This window comes from Bos grunniens, chromosome 16 (assembly GCF_055505025.1).
Source record: "Bos grunniens cultivar Pamir isolate PY7600 chromosome 16, Bosgru_T2T1.0, whole genome shotgun sequence".
Classification (NCBI taxonomy): Eukaryota; Metazoa; Chordata; class Mammalia; order Artiodactyla; family Bovidae; genus Bos; species Bos grunniens.
Window position 1 is genome coordinate 78,338,764 of NC_141180.1, and position 24,118 is coordinate 78,362,881.

Here is a 24,118-nt window from a genome sequence, read left to right on the forward strand (position 1 = left end):
AGAGGTTACTATCAGCAAATATATGCCAATGAAATGGACAACTTGGAAGAAATGGATGAATTCTTAGAAAAGTATGACCTTCCAAAACTGAACCAGGAAGAAATAGAAAATCTTAACAGACCCATCACAAGCACGGAAATAGAAACTGTAATCAAAAATCTTCCAACAAACAAAAGCCCAGGACCAGACGGCTTCACAGCTGAATTCTACCAAAAATTTAGAGAAGAGCTAACACCTATCCTACTCAAAGTCTTCCAGAAAATTGCAGAGGAAGGTAAACTGCCAAACTCTTTGTAGGAGGCCACCATCACCCTAATACCAAAACCTGACAAAGATGCCACAAAAAAGGAAAACTACAGGCCAATATCACCGATGAACATAGATGCAAAAATCCTTAACAAAATTCTAGCAAACAATTTAAAAAAAGAAGATTCCAAGGGCAGGGGAACCAGGAGGCCATGTAACCAGCTGGATTCACCTGGTTCTTTAAGGTTGGAATGTCTTTCACTTTCTCTATTCCAGGAAAATGAGGAGTCAATCCTGCTTCTAAGCAAGTGGGGCCTCCTCCCGGGACTTCTGGGACCAGACTCTTTTCTTAGGCCTGGCCACTCTTCTGCCAGGCGCACTGAGAAATGCCTGAAGCCTTGGGGTGATCTGGACGGCCCCGCCCCCTCAGAGGAGTCGCTGCAGCCAGGAGAAGGCCACACAGCTTCGTAGCTGACCCTCCAGAGGGGAGCTCGGGTGCAACCCAGAAGCCTGGACTCAGGGATCCGAAAGGGGCCTTGAGATGAACGGTCCTGTCCCCCACACTCTGCGGAAACCTGAGTCGATGACTCCAGCAGCGGGCACTTCCCATCTGCTTCAGATGCTCTGCCCCAAGCCCAGCACGGCTGGTATCCGGCAAGGCGCGACCCTGGCTTTGCTAGCTCACACACCCCCCGAGAGGTGGCTGCGACAGGAAAAGGAAGATTCGGGGCAACACAGTTTCTGCAAGACACAGAGCTGTGGGGTTCTCTTGAAGTTACCCAGCCGGGAGCTGGGGACTGGCTGGCCGCCAAAGTTCCCTATCCCCATCACAGAATCCTTTCCTTGCTCTCACCTAGCGACGTCACTGCACATGAATGCTTTGAATACAGGGTTCCTCTGCTTCTCGGACCCCATGTGCTCTGAGAGCCCTACAGAGTCCCTGGCCATGAGACGGGTGGATCTAGGAGTCCAGCTCATGTGTTCTTTTTTAAGATTTTTTTTTTTTTTTTTTTAACGAGGACCATTTTTAAAGTCTTTATTGAATTTGTTGATATTGCTTGTTTTGTGTCTTGGTGTTTTGGCCACGAGGCATGTGGGATCTTAGCTTTCTGATCAAGAATCAAACCCTCCCTCCCCTGCATTGGAAGGTGAAATCATAACCACTGGACCACGAGGGATGTTCCCTAGCTCATGTGTTCTAATCACAGGCCCCTTCCAGGACACGGGCACCAGGACAGAAGGCGCCCCTTCTCCCACTACGCGCCGGACAGGGCATCCAGAGCCATAACTGATTCAGAGAAGTCCAGGGTTGTGAGCAGCACGTGGGAGCCAACACTCAGCTCCCTGCCTCCGCGTAGCCACGCCTGCCCGGAGGGCAAGGGCAGCTGGGGTCCCAGCTCGCTGCCCTGCCGCTGGAGCGGGCCCTTCTTGGCTCCCCTCTGGCCGGAAGCCCCATCTGCGCCCTCAGTTTTGCGGGCTGGGCTGTGTGGGGGGCCCGAGCTTCGCCAGTGGCCCCCACGCCCCCTCTCCCCCTGTGCCGCCTGCCCTGCTAACGAGCCCGCACAGGGCTCCGAGACAACCTGACATGACATTCATCTCGGTTGGTTACTGAGTGGCTCGGAGTGTTTCAACATGTATGTGCTCTCACTGTGCCCTAAAGCCTCAGGGGCAGGGACATCTGGTCTCCTCTCTCCTAAATGGCCTGGCAAAGTGTCTCCAAGACGAACGCTGCTGACACGGGGTTACATCTGTGGGCATCTTCCAGCCTCAGTTATTTGGGTAATTCTGGAAATAGCTACAGGAGAGGCAGGACAGTTTCAGGGCTGGGAGCCCTGGCATTAGGTCACTCGGGCCCAAGTTCTGGATCTGCCCCTTGCTTCTAGGGGACCCCTGACCCCCTCAGTGCCTCAGTTTCCTCACTGCTAAATGCAAACCGTATGCACAACTGACCCTTAATCAGTGCTGGGGTTGATGGCACATGGTGGGCCCTCAGTACCCCGGACCAGTGGATTCAGCTAACCACTGCCCATGTAGGATGATAGTATTTACCACTGAAAAGCATCTGAAGACAAGTGGACCCATGCAGTTCAAACCTGCACTGTTCATGGGGCGATTGCAGTTAATGTGAGGATTGAATGAGTCTCCACACTTAGAACAGTGCCTGGCACACATCAAGGCCCAATCATTATTATTTTAAACTCTAACCAATTCCCAGCAGACTCTGGCTCCTGCCGTCTCCCTGTTCCGTGAACAGAGCCTTACGACTCCTCACATCCCCATCAAGAACCCTACCTCCTCACATCACAGTTCAACCCCCATCTGCATTTCTCAAAATGGCCTTTATCATCCCAAACCCAGGAGTTCTCTATGCATTCTCGCAACCAGATGCTGGGCCCTCTCTAGCAGTTACTCTCCCCTGGAGGATCAAGTCTCCCCATTTTACAGAGGGGAAAAGTGAGGCTGAGAGCAGGGAGCAGGCCTCCTGAGGTCACCCAGAGGGAAGGCTGGGGGCATGGGTTCCCAGGCCCACAGCTGGGCCCACTTGAGGGCCTGGGGTCCCTGCCCAGTCCAGCTGGGCTGTCTGAGAATGCTCAAACGACTGGGATCACCAACCCGGGGTCTTTACATGCTTAGAATAAAACTGGGAAAGTGAAACAAGGGAGACGTGTATCTATTCCCCACTCCCCACCCTGCCACTCCCACGGCTGAAAGCCAGACAGGAGAAATCCCTGAGGCTCTCCCGCCCCTGCACGTGGGGCCTCTGCCCCGACCCCCGGAGGCCCCACTGAAGGACGGGCCAGGCTAACTCTTGCCAGCAATTGCCAGGGCCCAGTTGCTTAGTGACCCAGCGCTGCCCGCCCTCACCCTCCGGGGCAAACAGCTGAGCAATCACAGATGGGATGGAGGGGCCGCTCTGTGTTTGGAAAGTTGTCCTTGCATTTTCTGCTCACTCAGTGAGATTTTTCTTTTCAGAGTCACTGGAAAAATCCATTGATTCCACATCCCGAATCTCAGCAAGTTTCCCTTTCTCACAGTCCCGAGATCCGCTTTCACACGCTCAGTCTGAAACACTCTGTGTGCCCTCCAGGAGCGCCCGCCACCCCTTAGGGAAAGACGTTTTGTGGGGAAGACCCTCCAAGGCCCCTCCTCCTTCATCAGGCTTGCATTCTGTGCCTGCCATGTGCCGGGGACCCAATGCTAAACAAGACAAGACACGGTTCCTCATCCAGAGAATTACAGACCATCAAAATGAGGGGCAGGAGAGGAGGACTCGGTGGTTTTCAGGGAGCAGAGAGAAGCATCAAGTTGCAGCTGGAAATGTTCTATGAACACTGGGACCCACCAGCTCGCCCATCCTCCTCGCTAACGCACACTTTCCCAGCCATGTGTGACTATGGAGGTCGTACCTGCCCACAGCCTCTCCACATGTTCAGGCCAACACAGGGCCCGGCCTCGTATCCTCCGCTGCAAAGCAGGTCCCTGCAGCCCCCACGCCCCACAGTGTGGTGGGCAGCCCAACACCACCCCTGGCGCTCGGGGAGAGCCAGGAGGTGAGGTGAGAAGGCGGGACTCGCGGACTGAACGCTGGTGAAGGGACGCCGATAGTGTATGGCGACCAGCTTTCCCGAGATCCCAACAGGGGAAAACGGCCTGGATTTCAGCAGCAGGCAAAGAGCGAATGTGATAAAGACAGCTTCCTGCGGCAGGTGAGCAGACGAGAGCTGGGATACCTGAGGTTGTTTGGAGCCTTTCGAAACTTGACTCTCACCCAAGACGCCACGTGTGTGGTGGGAAGAGCATGTGTTCTGGAGTTGGATGAGCGTGGGGTGTGGGCCTCGCCCTTGGCTAAGCCCCTCTCACATAGGACCTCGTTGAACGTGCCAGCCCTCTGGCCTGACAGCAGGCCAGGGTGGTCTGCCAGGTGGAAACGTGCTGCCGCCGCCCTCCCTGCTTTATTTTTTTTTAAGCCTAGGATTGTAGCCTCACAGGCAGCAGGGGTCCAACCAGCTGGAGCCACGTTGAGTAGCACCATGGACAAGGAAGGGCTGATCAATGGGTTGGAGGTGTGCTGAGCACAGGTTCCCTCCCCTGCCTGTGGGGGCCACATGCAGGCCTGTTCAGAAAGAAGGTAATGGCCTAATGACCCATCACAGTCTCCTCCAGCTCCAGGAGTCGCTGCTTTTCAGAGGCTAAGCTGATCTCCTCCAACCCTCCCAGGCTGCTGCAGTCCTGTCGCTGCCAGCCCGTCCCCGGCCTCCTCCTGGGTTTTACTTACGCCCAGGCCCTCTGATTCTGGGGGCCAGCCCCCTTCCCCCCATCTTGGGAGCTGCCGCCACCTCCTGATGAAAGCCGCGGGGCCGCAGGGCAGACCCAGTGTCCCCCCCCAGGTGACCCTCTGCCCACGGGCCCCATCGACACTTCATGGGTGGGGAAGGGGAGCAACTAGAGTCTGCTGCACAGTGTGGCTGAGGCCATAGGTCTTTACACGTTTTATCCATCTCTGTATCCCCCGACCCCTCAGCCCTGTGCTATAAGAAGATTGAAAACACAGCGTTCTGATTGAGGCCAGGCATTGCGACATTTTAGATGCAACATTAACAGGTGGGAACCAGCGTGGACTTTGCTCTAGAAGCAAAGGGGAGGCTCTGAAGGCTTTGGGACGCCAGAATGATATGCCATCAAATGCAGGGTACACAGCAGGGGAAGAAACAGAAGGAAACTGGTTGGGCAACCTCCTGGAGCATCTCAGGAAGAGGCGACAAGCCCCCAGCTAGGTAGGGCAGGGTGGGGGACAGAAAGGAGAGACCACACCGTGGAGGCAGAAGCCACAGTGACAGACTGGATGGAAGGCATGAGAGGGGAGGTCCTTCAGGTGCCGAAGGTGGGGGAATAGGAGGATGAGGCGGAGACAGGGAGGGAAATCAGTCATGGGCAAAGCTACGACCTGCTTCTGGACACATTAAATTGTAGGCGTCTGAGGGGCGTGAGAGACCTCCGACAGGCTACAGAAAACTTCATTCTACAGCTAAGAAGAGAAGTGAGATGGGGGATGCAGGCTGGGGAGCTGCACATAAAGCTGGGGAGGGGAGGGGGAGGAGAAGAGACAGGAACCAGGACAGAACCATGGACAGAAGGTGCAGGCTCAGCGAGTCCAACCTGCAGGTTTCTGCCTCTACAGCTCCCTTCTTCCTCCTGGTTCTGAAATTAAATGCCCCTGGCTCCTGGCAAATTGATCTGGTCCTCTTATCCCCAGAGCATATGCCTTGCCAGGACTAGGGTGCTATCTTATGGGTAGACTGAGCCATTCAGAAGAGGAAATGAGGTCCTGAATGAAGACAGGTCTGGGCCCCCCACACAGGGGGATCCCAGAGCTGAGACGCACACAGGTGTGGGTTACCTGGCGAGCCGGGATCAGTGGAGGGCTGGGAACAGGCTTCAGGCACGAGGGTGACCTGATGGTGCCTCCCTGTGCCACTCACGGCTTGGAACCTGGGTCCAGCGTCCAGCCTGACAGCGTAAACTAAGAGCTGGGATTCAGGGTTGAAAGCCGTGTAAAGTTTTCCTTTCTCCCAAAATAACGTGGGTGAATGGGTGTTACATGTGTGCTGAGCTGTAACTTTAGAGGGAAAAGCGGGCCAAGTCTGGATAAAGTCTAAAGGCGTGAAGAGAAAGGCTTGAGTGGGAGTGGAGGAATCTGGAACACAAAGGGGAGGATGTCTGGGGTGAGTCCCAGGTGGTCCTGGAGAAGGAGCTCGTGTCAACCATTCAGGCCCTTTTCCCAACCCCACCCTAGGGAAGTCCTTACAGTTTAGAGAACTTAGCAGTCAGGATCTCTCTCTGCCAGTCCCGTGAGAAACTGCTAAGAAGGCTCTGCTCCCATGCAAAGTGGGGAAGGACGCTCGGTTAAAGAAGAAAAGGACAGGCTCACGTGACACTCGTTAAAAGGACCAGATGAGGCGCCCGAATCTGGAGGCTTGATGTGTCTTGGCCACAGCCCCTCAGTTGAGAGCTGGAGTTGAGCTGAGAAGCCAGAACATGGCTTACAGTTCTGTGAGGCTTCCATTCCATCATGAACCAGTCACGATCACCAAGGATTATCCCCTCAACATCTCTGCCAGCATCAGTGCTGAGAGTAACACAGATTGCTCTGAGCAGGGGCCCGGGGCTCTGGGTCCTCGGGGCGGTCTCTACTTCGCTGAGTGACCAGGGAAAGCCTTTTACCTCCTGGGCTTCCAGCCTAGGAATCTGTCATATATGATCATCTTACATTCCAACTGAAGCCATCAATCACCAATATTTCCTAAACAGCTGGTTCTCAGACTTTCTGTGAGTGTCCCCAAGGGGGAAGTATTTTGAAAAAGCAGATTTGAGGGTCCTACCTTCAAAGATGCAGGAGCCAAGACGTCTAGAGTGGGGCCCTTGACTGTCCATTATCAAAAAGTGATCCAAAGACAGATTTCCGATGTCAGGGGCCAGGGTCAACCCGTGAGCACCACTGAAGGCTTCAGATGCTAAGAGGAGCCAGCGCAGTGCTGAGTAAGGAACAGCACCTTTCCTCCAAAAGTTCCCCGTGTTTCTGGGGGAGGTAGGGTTGCCCACCCCAGGAACCGCACCTCCTTGGTGATAGACGGACAAATACAAAGTCAAAGAGACAGGGCTGCAGCCCTTCACCAAGAGAGTACAGCAGTTTCCTAAGGTAGCTGGGCAGAGGTGGGAGAAGCGATGTGTGGCAGAGACGGCTAAGTGTTCACCACAACCGGCTTCCTCGTCCACCTGGGCTCACAGCTGTATTTCACTTCTCAGCCTCCCTGTGGTTAGGAGTGGCCACGTGACCGAATTCTGGCCAGTGGCGCAGGGGCGTAGAACACGCACACCACTTCCGGGCCTGACCCACAGAATCTCCCGTGTGTTATCCTGAGCCCCACCTGCCAATGTAACTTTCCTTAAAGAGGGAAATAAACTTCTTTTGTATCTGATGACTGAAAATAATGGGGCTGTTTGTGACCCATCCTGATCACACGGGATGCAAGAGAGATTTCACAGCGATTAACCTCGACCAGCATTCAGCCAGCCCGGTTTCTCTAACCAGCGGCTGGTGCGACATAGCACCTGCAGGGACGCGAGTCCTGATCTTACACGGCTTACCGTCTTCTGGAGAAAAGCAACACTGAGAAGGCCCCGGGCAGCAGCAGGCCACCAGTCCCCCAGGAGGGGACCACAGACTCCAGCCCCAGAGGGAGGCTATCACGGGCCCTGCCAACACGGAGAGCTGAGTGGTGGGCTGGGCAGGCTTCCGAGAAAGCACATAAAACAGCAGTGATATGGTCCAACAGTGCTGAAGATTTTTATTTTTATTGCTCAAATTTGGAACTAACTTATTTTTAGTGTCCTTTATCTCTCACTTGGCGTGAGAGAAGGTCAGGGGCAGGTACGGAGGTGGGGGCCTAGGTGCTCCTGCTGCGGGCAGAGAGATGGGGATTTCCCTGACTGGTCAGGCTTGCATGAAGTCCCTGGAACCATGGAACCTTGTCCAAGTAGGGGCCACGCGGCCAGGCAAGAGGAGAGGAGGCAAGTGCAAGGATGGAACTGGGAGTGACTTTGTCCTGTGACCTCTGCGACTGCTCCCCTTCCTCTTTGCATCTTCCTTAAATTTTTCAAAAATCAATGGTGTCAATGTAGACCAGGAAGGGCCCGGGGTGGGGAGGCGGGGATGGGAACGCATTCCAGCTGTGCTTAAGTTTAATATTTAACCACAGATAGAGCCCAACCTTCTGCATACGACAAAGATACAGCAAGCAGTACCTAGGACAGATGCGAAGAACTCATAAAGTTCTGGGACTGATGACCAGGACCCCTGTTAGTACCAAGTGTAGAATGAACGTTCCTGGGCCACACTGTGCCTTAGGAACGGAGGGCTGGAAGGACCCCGTACCCCTTTCCTAGCCTGAGGCTGTTTGGCTTCTTCCACTGTGTAGAAGGCCCTGAGAGGGCAAGGGCTGTTCCTGTCACCCACTGAGCGATGAAGACCCAGAAGAGCTCCTGACAAGGTGTCCAAGAGACCCCACCCAGCCAGACGTCCGGTCTGGTGACAGCCTCATGCCTCCTGGCTTCAGCCTCTCCATCTGGAAACAGATGCTAGACTCGGGTCCTTCCAGCTTCGACATTCTGCAAGCAGGAGGCTTTCTGTGTCCCTGGAGCCTTCACACCAATGGTCTGGGTGGTACCTGGGGTCCTAGAGCCTGCAGAACATGCAGAGAAAACTTGGGGTGTCCGTGTCCCTGCTCAGAGGTCAGAGCCCGAAACTGCCGCCCCCTGCAGGCATCTGGGGAACCGACGGGAGTGGGAGCTGGCCTCCCTTCTAGGGTCAGATCCCAGACAGGAAGACAAGGGCAGCTGGCAGGGTCAGAGATCCCAGGCACCAGGCCCACAAATCACCAAACCCTGCCTTCTGTGGGCCTGAAGCAGAAAAACCTCCGGGCTGGGAGACGAGAGATACAGGTTCCAACCCCAGGGGTCCATCAGGAACTTGCTGTGTGGCCTCGAATGACCCCCACCCTGATGCCAATGTCTTGAACCGGGTGACCGTATGGACGCCTTCTGGAGAGCTCCTTGGTCTGCACTTATGAGTACTCGGGTTGGGGTTCCCCCAAGCCACCGGGGGCCCCATTTGGAGACATGATCCAGGGTAAGTGACCTAATCGGGCCCAGAAGCCAAGGGAGAAGTCCCTGTAGGGCACCCGAAACAAAGACTGAAGACTGGAGCTCCATGGCGTCTCAGGGGAGGCCTGGGGCCCCCGGGAGCTGCTGCCTTCTGAACGGAGGGAAACAGCCAAGCTCAGGGCCTGGCCCCACTTCCTCTGCCGCTGCCACTCCACCTTCGGGGCCTCCTGGCTCTGCGTGGCCCCTCTCTCCCCCATGCTCCTGCCCCCCATTGAAAGGGCTGGACAGAGGTCTCAGGAGCTCCCTGGAGGCTGGGCCAGCGAAGGCTCCAGGACAGCGGGAGGCTTCCCCCCGCGGCTCCGCTCCAGCCAGGCACACGACCGACTGGCAGATACAGGTTGCTCTGACAAGGCTATTTATAGACACCAGCTTGGGCCCTTCCCCAATGGGGCCTCAGTCTCTCGGTGACTGGGAAACACATAAATGCCTTTCCTTGGAGACAGGAAGGAGAAATTCTCCTGGGAGCTCAGACTGGGTAGGGAAAAAAGCAATGATAGGAGTCAGAATGGGGCCAGGATAAGGCCGATCTCTTGGAAACCGTTTCTAGAAGTGGCTCCCAGGCGAAGAGAGATCCGAAGTGTTTTTTAAAGGTGGAAAAGCACGAAAGATAGGAGACTGAGATTTGTGGATGAAGCATCCCGGTTCTTATGCCAGCCACATGCACCCCTGCACAGCCGGTGGGGCCACCCAGTGCCTGCTCCCCAATGAGAGGAGGCCCTGCGCCCCCTGCGTCCATGGAGAGGGCTGTACAGATGGCAAGGCTGATGCTGACGAAGATGTCTCCAACAGCAGTTCTGAATCTCAGTTAAGACTCTGCGCACCCTGTAGCTGGGCAGAGCCCAGGGACAAGAGGGGCCATGTCCACCTCTTTCTCTTTGAGGCATTATCCTTACCACCCTGTGTGGGGTTCAGTAAAATCCATTTCTCAGAAGGGATTCCTGCCCTCCGAGGGCTTACAGACTTGGGAAAACAAGGGAGGGGGCTGTGCAGAGACCTCATGCCACGCAATGGGTTCAAGAACCAGACAAAGCTTGAGTTACTGTGGTTGCAAAGAGAGAGGTGACGTGGGTGCAAAGCCGAAGGTGTATTTTCAAGAGTGATCCCTGGAAAGGGTTTTGGGGGAGAATGAGAGAGAAGGCTATTTGGGCCAAAAAACAAGTTGCCTCCCCATGCCAGCATGAAAAAAAAGTAAAAGTGTTAGTCGCTCAGTCACATCCGACTCTTTGTGGCCCCACGGACTGTAGCCCGCCAGGCTCTTCTGTCCAAGGAATTCTCCAGGCAAGAATACTGGAGTGGGTTGCCATTTCCTTCTCCAGAGGGTCTTTCCAACCCAGAGATCAAACCTTGGTCTCCGGCATTGTAGGCAGATTCTTTACCATCTGAGCCACCAGGAAAGCCCCTGCATATTTTATTGTAAAATATCTCTATTTCTCCCAAGAATCACCAGAGACAGATACCTTTTTTGCCATGTGGCTCTGCAGCGCCCCTTCCTCTACCCAATGGCACAAAAAGCCCACCCTCTAGGGCCAAGGGCTTACGGCCTGGCTGGTAGCAAGTGCAGCAGCTAAACTTTGTTCTAAAAACAGGAACCATTTCCTACCCGGCAGCAGCAAAACTCTCTAGGGCAATGGTTCTTAACCTCAGTTGCATCTCAGAAGTAACAGGCGAGCTTTTCAAAATCCTGATGCCCAAGCTTCACCCCAGACCAACGAAATCACAGACTCCCATGCTGTGGGACCAAGAACCCATATTTTCTAAAGCTCAGTAGGCAGTTCCAGTGTGCAGCTAAGGCTGAGATCCACTGGCCTAAATAAAGACCCTAGACAGCTGGAGTGCCCTTAAATATGTATATGGGTGGGGGTGAGGGTAGAAGGGGGTACACACGTTGAGGCAGGAACCCCAGGAGAGAGCTGGACACCCTCCCTTAGCAGCCATGTTTTCCACATGAGCCCTCCTTACCCCCTGCCCCAGTTTCTCAAAGGGGCACCCCAGCACAGGCCAGTTCTAGTTGATTCTTTGAACACTAAAATCAAAACTTCTCTGCTGATTCTTGGGCATCCTCTTACAGTGCATTTGTTTGATGGGCAGAACCCAGCAAATGTGGGGCCTACAGGCAAGATGAATTATTAACTACGGAGGCCCCAGAGTCAGGCCTGGGGAAGTTTTTAGCTAATTTGACTCGATGTAGGACTGCTGAATTAATTATGAGCCTGCATACACCTGTAAAATGTAACCGCTCACTTCTGTCTACAAACAGGCCCATTTAGGCAAGGACCTGGCTTGGAGCCCTCTCATCTAAATAACAAAACAAATAAACAAACAGAGCTCTGCCGCCACTGCCATGTAGCAGACACATGGCTGCAACTGGGAGAGTGCGGCCAGGGGACTCAGGTGAGCTGGGTGTCTAGCATACACAGCCGCATTAGGGGACACACGCAAACCCCTCTAGGTTACCCCTAGCTAACTCAGGAAGTCAAAATGGTAGCAGCACAGTGATCTAGGAGAGAAGTTTTAGTTTGCTTCTAAAAACATCCTGGACTTCTGCAAAGTTGCTGGGCTGTGTTTTAAGATGGTTTCTGGCCATCTGCAATACGGAAGTCTCAACCTAGCAATGTTATCCTTAATGAGGGACAGGGAGCCATCCACTTGCCACCTGGAGCTTCAGAGCTCGGATTTTGGGGATGGTCACCCTCCCAGGCACAGGTGAGTGCTGTCCCCAAATCCTAGAGAGCCATTTTGAAAAGGTCCGGGGACAGGAAATGCTGAAAAGAACATTAAAAAAAAGAAAAAGAAAAAAGACCAGTTTTGCCTGTGGTCCCCAAAGGGCTCCAGATCCAACCCAGGGTCCGCTCAGTCAACAAGTTCAAGAGGGCCCTCAGGGCAACTGCCCACCCACTCTGGTAAGACGTTGACAGCCTGTCTGCCAGGAGCCAGGTTTCCCTTCTAGACCACAGAGCTTGCTTCCCCGCAATGAAAGGCTCTTATATCATTACATTTACCTTCGAAGGACGTTTGCTCTGCACATTCCTGAAGAAGGTGGTCTTGGCGGTGAAGAAGCAGTCCTCCAGTTCCTCCTCCAGGCTACAGTACCCACTGCTCATGCTGCTGTCCACCGTCATCTAGCCCGGAGCCCCGGCGGGAGGCAGAGCGCGCATCTGCTGGGGGCTCGGGTGCGGCGCAGGGAGGCGGGGACCCTTCCCCAGGCGGCCGCGGCGCGAGCTTCTAGCCCCGCCGGGGAGCGAGTCCGTTACCCGGCCGGGCGGACCCGGCGCCGGCCGCCTCGCCTTTCCCACTGGGGCCCGAGGGGCTCAGGCGGCGGGGTAACCTGTCCCCCGGAGGCGCTCAGACCCGGACGCCGCGCGGCGCACCTCGCTCTGCAACTCACTGGGCATCTGCGCCTTCGCGCCCTCCGCGCCGGCGCCCCGCTCCACCCCGCGCGGAGGCCTTCTCGGCACGGCCCCCGCCTCCGCGCCGCTCCTGCCCCTCCACTGCCAGAGGGGTTCGGAAGCCACTTCCTCTCGCAAGGTTCCTCCAGGCCCCGGCGGTCGCCACGCCCCTCTGGGTCCTCCCGCCCCAGGCCTGCGCGTCCCCACCCTGCCGCTGGACCACACTGGCAAGTGGACCCGGGGCATCCCTAGAGTCAGAGCAGGGACGCCGGGCGGGAATGCACTGGGACGGACCCGAGGGAGAAAATGCCCTCTCTGCTGTCTCCATCCTCCTGGTCGGAGCTCCTTCTCCTCCCCCAGGACGGCAGGAGCTCGAAGGCCCACACCGTCGCGCCTCCCTTCCCCCGTCCTCTGCCTCCCCCACCCTCTCATTCCCCATTCCCTGGGTGAAGGAGTCAGGCCCCTCGGAGTGGTTAGAGAAGTGACTGCAGAAGAAGAAAATCAATATCTGGTCTGCCTGGAGAAGCAGCAATATTTTAACTCGGAAATGCCAGAAGAAACTGCAGGGCTCCCCCACCTCCAAGCGTATGCAAATCAGATGCAAAGTTACAGCAATCTGCAGAGTAAGCAGCCCTTCCACCCAGCCCAGGAACTTGCCCCCAGGAAGCCTCAGGTTTCTAAAGGCGCCTGCAGACACCACCCAGTTTATTAGTGCGTTTAATTCCGGGCGGGGAGGGGCGGCGGGTCTGAAAGAGGGGTCTTTGCCAGATGTTGTCATCTCATCAAGGACAGCTCAGTTACATTTCTCCATTAGAACCGGATGAAGGGACACCTTCCTCCACTGGGGCTGAATCCTTCAAATCCTTCATCTACAGTAGTTACTCTGTGCGCCTGGTGATGTACATGAAGTCTGTCATTTCCCAACAGCCTCGGGATAGAGATTACTATTCCCAGGTGAGGAAACTGAAGCTCAGAGTCACGTTGGTAGGACCAGTGTGCTGGGACTCAGACCCGGGTCCTTGCAGTCCTAGGGCCTGTGCTCTTGGTGTGATGCCGTCTCTCAGAAGAGATGGGACTGATGTGTGTGCTGCTGCCGTCTCTCAGCAGAGAGGGGCTCGGAGTCTCCGGAACAGCAAACAAGCCTTCAGAGCCGAGCAATGCCAGGAGCACCATGCTCGTGGAGTCTGATGGCCCGAGGACCCTGAAAACGCCCAGAGAGTGGCTGAGAGGGGTTATCAGGACTTTCTCCAAGTCTATGTCTCCTGTAGTTCCCAAAACCATCCAGTCTTGGGGCACAAGCTGGGTAAGGGGCTAGACTCAGCCCCCAGACTGCAAGCTGCCAGCTCCATTTTAAGCTCTGGCTACTTTTGCGAGGGGCCCTCTTCCTCCCCCGTCTTAGTCAAATCCGTCAGTGCTCAGGATGGTTTCAACTGCAGCCCAATTTGGCTCCATCCTCCCACACAGTCTTTTTTCTAGAAGCCCGCGAGTGCCTGGCAGGCACGAACATGAGCTAGCTGAGAGCCCGCACCGCGGCCCACTGACCTGCCCAGCTCCAGGGATGGTCATGACCAGTAGCTGCCTCCCTGGCCGGGAGATAGCAAATGGAAGTAACCAGGTGGGGAGGGGGGCTGGGCTGAGCTACCGGGTGTTTTCAGGGAAGAACTCACGTTAGTGGGGTTGAAAGTAGGTTTTGGAGCAATCTTCAAATGAGTATTTCAAAGACTGTTTTGTTGGGCAAGGCTTCCCTCATAACTCAGTTGCCTGCAATGCAGGAGACCCCGATTCGATTCTTGGGTTGGGAAGATCCGCTGGAGAAGGGATATGCTACCCAGTCCAGTATTCTTGGGCTTCCCTGGTGGCTCAGCTGGTAAAGAATCCACTTGCAATGCAGGAGACCTGGGTTGGATCCCTGGGTTGGGAAGATCCCCTGGAGAAGGGAAAGGCCACCCACTCCAGTATTCTGGCCTGGAGAATTCCACGGATGGTATAGTCCCTGCGGTCACAAACAGTCGGACACAACTGAGCGACTTTCACGTTCACTTTGCTGGGTGGGGGTGGTTTACCCCAGAGACTATGGTCCAGGGAAAGGAAGCTGGTTTTGGCCTCACCAGGACCTCGAAGGCCAATGTCAGGATGATGAATCCTGCAGGGAGGGGCTTTGCATGACCCCTGGGCACCAGCAAGAGCCTGCCTGCTTTGTCTGGCCAGTGAAAGAACACACGTTTCCTTATAAAAGGAACCTCCTTGCTCAGTGGGAATTCAATATTTAAGGGAAAAACAGGCCCCAGATTCTCGGGCCACATTGTGTCCTTGGAGTACACACTGACCTCTGCAGAGTAAGTGCAGCGCTACACATTCACAACGTACAATCTTAAAATACAGCGGACAACAGGCCAAAGTAGCCCAGGAGTCGGCGTGAGTCTCTGCTTGTGAGCGGCACACGAGATGCCAGATCCACTTAGGAAAAGGCCTGAGTGACACTGTGTTCTTTTAGGGTGCGGCTCCCTGCCAGTTCAAATATGAAAAGTGACATCTGAATAGGGCTTTTCAAAGTCCCTTCACCTCATCACTTGGGTTGCTCTGCAACCCTGATAGCAGGTTTTACTCCCATTTCACAGATGAGGAAACTGAGAGAAGGAATATGTTCCATCATAGCTCATGAGATATTTTCAAAGCCTAGTTTGTGTTCGTCTGTCCACCCTACTCCACCTGTCAATGAGTCCAGGCTTGGAAGGAAGCCAAGCAAAGCAGAGATGGTGCTGGCGAGGACCCTGGGACTCTTCTGAAGCCAGCAAAGATCACATGTGATACAAGTTGGCCAGCCTCCAGGAGGAAGAATCCAGACTGAAGCTCCATAGTCCCAAAGGGAGGAAGACCGGATTCCTTTCAGCATCCAGTGACCCTGTCTATACCTCTTCCCCATGAATAATCAACAGTGGTGATAACGTGGCCAGGGGGAGGGGAGAAGGCAGCAGGAAGAGCTTAGGCAACAGCACTTCATGCTTCTGGAAGTGAATGCGCGAAGGGTAGGAACTGGCTGTTCTTGTCCCTGGTCCCAGGAAGAGGAGTCTGGACCTGAAGCTGCAGCATCCAGAGCCCCAGAGCAATGATGGCATCGCTGTTGGGGGGGGGGGGTGGGAGTGGGGTGGATTCAGAAAGCCCCACTGAAGTGGTGGATGGGTGACTTCCCTGTCTCAGAGCGTCAGATGATGAAATACATCATTTGAAACTTTCTTCCTCTCTCAAATGCCATCCTGACACGTGGCCAGATCCCTTGTCAAATCCACCCTGTGGGTCTGTGTTCCAGGAAAGCTGTGGTACAGAAATGGAAGCCAGGGGGCTGATATTCCAGGCCCAGCTCCAGCTCTAGCTTGCTGGGGGAGCTTCAGCAACTTTGGACCTCAGATGTCCTCATCCAGGATCCATGGAGGGGTCCAGAGATCAGGTTTGGGGCCTCATGAGCGACAAACACATTCAGAGGCCGAAAACCAGGTGAGGTGCCAACCCACCCCCGAAACCACTGGAGTGATCATTAGCTGCCTTGTGTGGACGCTGTCTTCCTAGTGACTTTATGTGCTTCATTTCATTTAATCCCTACAGCAAACGGGGGAGGCGGCTTCAGTATCTCTACTTTACAGAGTGGAAGAGGAGGTTCTGGCAGGTCAAGTAATCTGCACACAGTCAGACATGCTAGTTCCGGTGGAGCCAAATCAGCCCAGCTGGTCTGACTCCAGACCCAGACCCGTGAATGCACACACACAGAGCATGCAGAACCTATCCCCGACCGCTCTCAAACAGTCACCCTGCCTGACACTGGAGTCTGTCCCAGACAAGTCAGGAGCTGCTTTCTCAGTCTGCCTATGACCCTGTCTTCCCTTTGGCTCACTGGGGTTTTCCACAGTTCACTGACTGTTTCTTCCACTCGCTCCGCCTTCACATTGTCCCTGGGAGCTGAGTCTAGGCCAATGGCATCAACCACACTTGACTTGTCTCATGATGCCCTCTCCCCCAGGTCCTCCAGATGAATGCTTCACCAGGTACCCAGCCCTCCCCACTACGGCCTCACTCTTAACAGGTCCAAACGGAGCTGATTATTCGGGGCCTCAATCTCCCTCTGCTCCCCCTCCTTTAGAATTTCCTATCTTGATGGATGCCATTAACACAGATTATTGCAAAGCCTTCCAATAATGTTCTTCGTTCCCATCCTGACTCCTCCGAATTCCCCACTGTCTTGTTGCCAAAGTTACCCGTCTAGACCAAGATCTGATCAGGGTTATTTCATCAAAAAATCTTCCCATTCAGATGTCAACTAATAATTATTGCGTAAGTACTGAGGATCAAGATTTAGTATCAAGCTTATTCATTTATTCAACAAATAATTACGGAGCACTTTCTACATGGCAGGCACTAGACTGGGTGTTCTGAAGAACACATAGTCCCTGCTTTCTCCTAACAGCTAGTCTGAACAACATGAAATAAGATGTCATATTGGAGCTACCGAGCTCTCATATACTTCATTCTTTTTTTTTTTTTTTCTTCCATATACTTCATTCTTGCACTTAATCCCCCAGACATGGGACAATGGACCGGTTCAGAGTTGGGAAGGAGTACATCAAGGCTGTATATTGTCACAACCCTGTAAGAACATATTTTACAGATGAGTAAAATGAGACTCAGGATGGCTGATTTGCCCCAAACCAAAGAGCAAATAAATAGTGGGATCAGATTTCAAACCCAGAGCCTCCGTGTCTGACGATTTTCCACCATAGCTGTCCTGCCGCCAGTGACGCCTCAGTGCCTACAACAATATCCTCAACTCCAGAGCAGGTCTTTCAAGGCCCTTCATAGCACGTGCCCAGCCTACAGGCCGTGCCCACCTCCAGCCACACTCAGGCAGCCCTCCTTACAGGCACACACGCTCGCCTCACGTCACCGGCAGCCGCCCTCCCCGCTCGTGGCCTTGCTCTCGTGGCCTTGCTCTCGGTCTCCTCTGCCATCAGAGTCCTCTTGTGTCTCCACCCCACCTTCCCAGCGCCTCTCGGAAGCAGCCTTTCTCAGATGCCCTCTCTGGGGTGAACCTTACTGCCACCCCGTGTCCTGAGAGCAGCATCTGACAGCATTAGACTGTGAGCGCACCACTGAGCTCAGCTTCCCCCGATGACTTCCTGTTGTGAGAGGTATGCAGCTGAACACCGTGGAGGCTGACTCACAGCAGAGGCAGTTTTCCGGGGCTCCTAGCCCTCTCCACGCTTTGCTTCCTGGGCTGTCAGGCTGCCAGCTTTGCTAGGGCCCTGACACACACACCGAAGGCAGTTAGATCAGCCCAGACTAAGACGCAGAGGCCCTGGAGGGCTGTTGCTGGGTCTGAGGCAGGTGTGGGGAGTTGGCCTTCTAGCTGCCCTCCTTTAGGGGAACTAGAGAATCATAAAAGATGTTTCTGACCAACAATCCCATCCCTCACGTGATCTCTTCAATCCTTCAGGAGCCAGGGCAATGTGGTCACGGATGTGAGATGTGTGAACAACTCTTGCACTGCTGCATGTAGAGAGAGAGAAGCTTGTTGCCTCCTTAGGGCCTCAGGACGAGCTGGCTCAGCCAGAGGTCATCTCAGGCACAGACTGGTTCTAGGCTGGGAGGAGTGGGTGGGGCTGTGAGGGGCACAGAGATACATCTCCAGCGCTTAAGCATTTCTAGAGAAGCAAGGGCTGGAGCTCTGGCTCTGCTTGGCGCCAGGATATCAAGAGCCTCCTGGTTGGGAAGCCATTCCCACTGTCTGATCAGAACTGAGCTCCCCTGGGCCGTCAGACAGGCCTTAGGGCGGCTCCTGTTAGAGGCAGCTGCTGAGTGGAGTGGGATCACTGACAACTTCGGCCAGCACTTCTGGTTTCTAGAGCGTGGAGGGAAATCTGTGGTGGGGGGTGGCTGGGGACTGGCCCTTTCCTTTGGCAGCTGTGGATGGGCTGGCAACAAATGAGATAGAAGTGTAAAATGTATTCGATTGATCCAAAAGAAGGAAGAAAAGGAAACAAAGAACAAATAGGGCGAATAGAAAACAAACAGCAAGATGATAGACTTCAAATCTAATTATATCAATAACCACATTAAATGCAAATGAACTAAATAACTCAAAGAGCAGAGATGATCCAATTGGATTAAGAAAAACAAGATCCGACTACTTGCTTTCTGTAAGACATGACCTTTACATATAAAGACACGACCTTTACATATAAAGACACAAATAGCCTAAAATTAAAGGATGGATAAAGAAATAACATGCTAATGGTAATCAAAAGAACGCCGCAGTGGCTATATCAACATCAAAGTCAATTTCAGAACAAAGAATATTGCCAAAGATAAAGAAGTTTATTTCATAATGAAAAAGGTCAATTAATCCAGAGACTGTAATAATGTTAAGTGTTTACGTACTGAATGATGGAGCTTCAAAGTACAAGATAGAATTGGAAGGAGAAGTGGCCAAATCTACAATTAGAGTTGGAGATTTCAACACCCCTTTCTCAATAATTGATTAAAGAAGCAGACAGAGCACATGGTGTGCCTCAACAAATGTTAGCTAACGTGGGTATCACAATTCAGCCTGATAAACCTTTAGAGCGTTTCACAGGAGACCCAGGGCCAGAATCCCTGGAGAGGCGCGCACGCATCTATCGGGAGTGCTCCTAAGGAAGCCCCAGCCTCTGCAGAGGCAGACCCGGTCCCCGCGGGTCTTCCCTTCCGGCTCCGGGGCTCCCCCGTGTGGCGGCTCTGGGTTCGGCGTGTGGCGCGGCGCTGGGGGCTGGGGCATCCTCCTGAAGGGTTCGGAGAAGCGAGCCCTCGGCAGGGGCAGGGCAGGGCAACGGAGGTGCGGCCGCGGAGACAGGACAGGGCCGGGAGGCAGGAAACCCGGCTCTCCAGACCAGCTGGGTCACCGCTCCGTGCCTGCGGGGGGCCGTGGGAGGCGATTGCAGCGGGCGTCCTGCGAGGGGAGGACCGCGGGGGGCTGCCAGGGGCGGCGGGGCGGGGGACACGCGGAGAAAGTCTGGGCGGCCCGACCGGGAGGGCTGAAAGCCCAGCCGGCCAGCCCCCGTCCCTTGGTGAAGGCGGACACGGTCTCGAGTCCTTTTATCAACAGAGCAGAGCAATAAGAGGCCGCAAAGAAGGGGATAATCGTGTCTTGTAGCGAGAGTGCCCAGCAAACCACAAAACCATAGTGTCCTGGGTTTATGTCCAGGAGAAGAATGCATCTTTCTGGTATTGTGGAGAGTAGGCAGAGCCAGACAGTGAAGAGTTTTGTGTGCTAATCCAGATTCAGGCTGACTTTGAGGGTAATAGGAAGCTGCCCGGGGCTTCCATCACAGGGCGACATGATAAAAAAAAAATCCAGTAAGGCTGTTGAAGGCACAGGGACGGCCCTGGAATGTTACCTGGTGATACCAAGCCACAGAACCACCATCGCTCAGAGGAGAAACCTGAGGCTCAGGGAAGCTAAGAGTCTTGTGCCCGTCACACGTCCACAATGTCATCTGCACAGTCTGAATTAGAACCGGGCTCTCCTGTCATCCAGGCCAAGAGTCCTTCTTTTAAGAAAACAGGTATTACCTTTTAGAAATATTACACTAGAACCATCTGGACAGCATCGGGTTATTCAAATAGCCCCGAAGCAAAGGGCAAAAGTCAAGGGTTCTCTCACTCTACCCTGGTCACCCCCCACCCCCTCCCAAGGTGAAATATCTTCCAGCAGTTGGCTGGGTGCCCTGCAGGCCCTCACTCTCACACACATTTACACACACACACACATGTACAAGGTACAAATTGATTGTCTTTATGTACCACTGAGTGACTTGTCTCTGTTGGCACCATCCCTTGTCAGTACACGCAGATCCACGCCTCCTTTGGAAAACCACATGGGTCTTAGTGCCAGTGGCTGGAATTTCCTTCCTGGTACCCCTACAGTTCTCTCCACTGATCACAGTGCCCAGGAGGCAGTGGCTGGACCCAGTGCGCTGGTATTTGGGGAGAGCAGTCTCTGCTGCCCACTGAGGGCAGCGGAGAGGACTTTAAAGCAATGCCTGGCTCTATCATTACATGTGGAAGGAATCTGAGACAGTCCTTAGGCATGCTGCTTTTTTAATTTTAGAGATTAAATATTAATTATGTGTATCAGGAAAAAAAAATCCTAAGTACATGAATGGTGATTCAAGGACTGAAACTTTTCCCTGTAACATAAGTTTAAGTTTAATAAAAGAAATCTATTTGAAGAGGAATATTAAGTAAAGAGTAGCACAGGTGGATTATTGATATGGCCAGAGTCCTCGCTGTGGGAAGCGCCTGGGCGAGGTTTAGGGACTGCAGCGGGACGGGCTGGACTCGCCTGGGGGAGGTTTGGGGACTGCAGCGGGACGGGCTGGACTCGCCTGGGGGAGGTTTGGGGACTGCAGCGGGACGGGCTGGACTCGCCTGGGGGAGGTTTGGGGACTGCAGCGGGACGGGCTGGACTCGCAGACTGGGACGGAGAGCCTCGTTTCTGAATCCTGCTCCTGGGTTCTGGGGTGCCACCAGGAGCGGGGGAATCTGGGCCCGATGGACAGGAGATCCCATCGCTGGCCGCAAGAGAGTTGAGCGGGAGGGAGAGTGCTGCTGTTTTTGTCTTGTCGCCTGTGCCTTCCACGTGCCAAGGAAAGGGGCACCAAAAGCCGGGCACAGAGCTGCCACGTCCCTCTGGGCAGCAGCAGGTCCTGGTAAGAATCCACAGCTGTGGGCAAGGGCTTCCGCTCTCGGGTAGGCATGGAAAGGACCAAGCCAAACCAGCAGAGGTCTCACTTCGTCCAGAGGGCACTGGGGAGCCCCTGGGATTCTTTCATCACAGGGGGACGGGGTAAGAGCAACTTCCGCACCACCGGAAGGGTAAAGTCTTCGGGGCATGCCCCCAAACAAGGGAACTGCAGCAGTTCTGGCAAGGTATTGTGGTCTTCAGCTGATGGCAACCACGCCCTCTAGGAAACAGCCTTAAACTGAAGAGGGGATCTGGGCGGACTTGAAGGGATTTGCTTGGTCAGCAAAGGGTGCCCAAGAGAAAAGTCAGTCATCCCAGACCTTGGTGATCTCCAAGGAGAGACTGACAAAGGCATGGGAAGCTCGCAGCCGCGCCTCCTCTGTTTCTCCACCTGGGAGAGACGTGCACAACCCACAAGCCTTCTGAGTGCAGCTGGGGCTCTAAGCCCGTTCCCACCCCCTAAACACCCGCCCCGTCTTCCCTCCTCCCCACCTCTGTCTGGCATGGCAGAGAGAAGACAGCCTGAACCTGGGATTACTGCTTTTCAAAGGTTGAGGCCAAACACTTATCGACAGGATGATCTCAACTGTGTTTTGAAAAATGTATGAATGTACAGGAAGAAAATGTAAAAATGTTAACGAACAGTGGTTCCTTCTGGATGGAGGAAGATCAATGATTTTTCTTTTCCTTCAACAGCAGAGCGGAGAAATGCCACCAGGCCAAGACCTCCTAACAGTCATGTGTCTCCAAACTGGCAGAGCTCTGATCAGGGCCCTCCCCACCCCCTGAAAATCCCCTCCCCCACCCCCGCCCGAAAATGGCACTCGAACATTTGGATAGCTCAGACCAGGTGACGAGGCCAAGGTGAACGCAAAGCTCCATCCTGGTATGCAACAGAAAATCAAGCCAAGGCGGAAATCAGCACAAACAGGCTTTTTAGAAAAGGCGAGTGAGGCTGGAGCAGGGCCCAGGTTTTATTGATAGAAGGCTAGGTGCTGCTCCAGTTGTGCTGAAGCATGCAGCCGGGCCTGTCCAAGGCAAACACTGCAGCCCAACCCAGCTGGCCCCGGAGCAAACCCCACTGAGCAAACCCCACTCCAGGCTGGCTGCCATGGGGGCTGCTCGGCACCCACGAGGGGCTCTTGGCTCCTTCTGTATTTTTGTGGTGGTTCTGCTCTAGACACAGCCCTGATTCAGTTTGTCAGAAAATTCCAAGGTTGACACGTCTCCCCAACAGAAGGAGGGGAGTCACTCTCCTCCCAAATACTCAGACTTGGAAACACCTGCTCACTGTTGAAATTCTGAGGATGAGACAGGCATCCAGCAAACTCCAGGCCCTGCTCTGGGGCTTCCTGCCCCCCTCCCCCCACCTCTCCCCCTGCCCCACCCCGCCCTGGCACTTGAGAGTGCTGGCTAAGTGGGGTTTAGTTTGGGTTTCTCAAACTGCACTGTTCACATTTGGGTCTAGATGATTCTTTGTTGTGCGGGTGGTGAAATGGGGTGGGGGGCTTTCCTGTACAACTGGAATCATTTAGCAGCATCCCAGGCCTCTGCCTACTGGGTGCTAGTAGCCTCCTCCAAGCTGTGTCTGCTAAAAATGTCTCCAGTCCCTGCCCATGACCCAGTGGAGAGGGGAGGGCAAAACCACCCCCATCTGAGACCTGCTGCTCCAGAGGGAGAAACAGAGACTCAAAGTAGAAGCCCAGGATGTAGTGGGCTGGGCAGGCTCGAGGAGAACAGAAAGCAGACAGACTTGGAAGTTCCCAATGGAAAAGAAAGTGGGGGAAATAGTCTAAGATATTTAGAAGACGTTGCTCTATTGTGGGCTATGTAACTTCCCTCCTCCACCTTCTAAAGAAAGTCTTCCACAAAAGTCTGCATCATTCACCAGGGCTTGGGGGTCAGATTTGTCTCCCTTCCTTTTCTCACCCTGGACGGGGCACGGCCCTCCCGAGAGGTCTGGTTACATGCAGACTCTGGTATAGACAGCTCCAATTCTGAAGCGTGTGGAGGATGTACAAAAGTTTTCTTCTCATACTAAATACATGAGTTACTTGAATCTGTTTAGGAATCGGACATTCCTCCACGATGAATGAAGTTGATCCAAATGTATTACTTGTCCCTTCTTTTTTTAAAAAAATAATTTTTATTGATTTATTTATGGCCATGCTGGGTCTTCACTGCTGCGCTAACTTTTCTCTAGTTGCGGCAAGCGGCAGGGACTCTCTAGCTGGACTCCTTCTCGTTGCCGGGGCTCCTCTTGCTGTGGAGCACGGGCTCCAGGGCACGGGAGCTGCAGCGGTTGTGGCTCCCAGGCTCCAGAGCACAGGCTCAGTAGTTATGGTGCCCTGGCTTAGTTGCCTCACTGCATGTGGGATCTTCCTGGATCAAGGATCAAGCCCGTGTCTCCCACATTGGCAGGTGGATTCTTTACCACTGAATCACCAGGGGGCCTTTCTTACGGGCAACTTCCAATCAGCAGTACTTCACACATTTTAAACCAGGGACAGGTCTATCTCAAGGACATTTGTAAGCTCTCATTAGTATGCTCATCTATTGAAACGAATACCTTAAAGCGTTTCAAAATAATCACCTTGCACTGATTCATTACAACGTGGCCAAGAGGAGGAATTGCTAAACTGCTGTCACCAGATACTGGTGCATCCAGATAAACGCTCTGTTACATAAACAATGTGCACGCATGCCAAGTTGCTTCAGTTGTGTCCAACTCTGTGCGACCCTGTGGACCATAGCCCGCCAAGCTCTTCTATCCATGGGATTCCCCAGGCAAGAATAATGGAGTGGGTGGCCACGCCCTCCTCCAGGGGATCTTCCTGACCCAGGGATCAAACCTACATCTCTTAGGTCTCCTGCACTGGCAGGCAGGTTCTTTACCATCAGCACCATCTGGGAAGCCCCATAAAGCTATGTACCACACTGTAATCTAGTGATCCAGAGAGCTGAGGGCCTGCACCAATGATCTTATCAATAGTGC

The 24,118-nt window shown here is 53.9% G+C and overlaps 1 protein-coding gene across 3 annotated transcripts in view; it reads right to left on the minus strand.

Moving 5' to 3' along the window:
- The window catches only part of RASSF5 (Ras association domain family member 5), a 72,997-nt gene that overhangs the window by 18,460 nt on the left and 30,419 nt on the right, over positions 1-24,118 (minus strand). The window contains exon 1 of one of the 3 annotated variants that reach the window (XM_086342834.1): positions 11,967-12,486. The exons of 1 other annotated variant lie outside the window; for it this stretch is intronic. In XM_086342834.1, the coding sequence (XP_086198960.1) occupies positions 11,967-12,086 (120 nt within the window). In that variant the 5' untranslated portion in view covers positions 12,087-12,486. Of the gene's footprint in view, positions 1-11,966; positions 12,487-13,027; positions 13,555-24,118 lie in introns of those variants that run through there. One more of the 3 variants, XM_086342835.1, reaches the window with a different exon arrangement.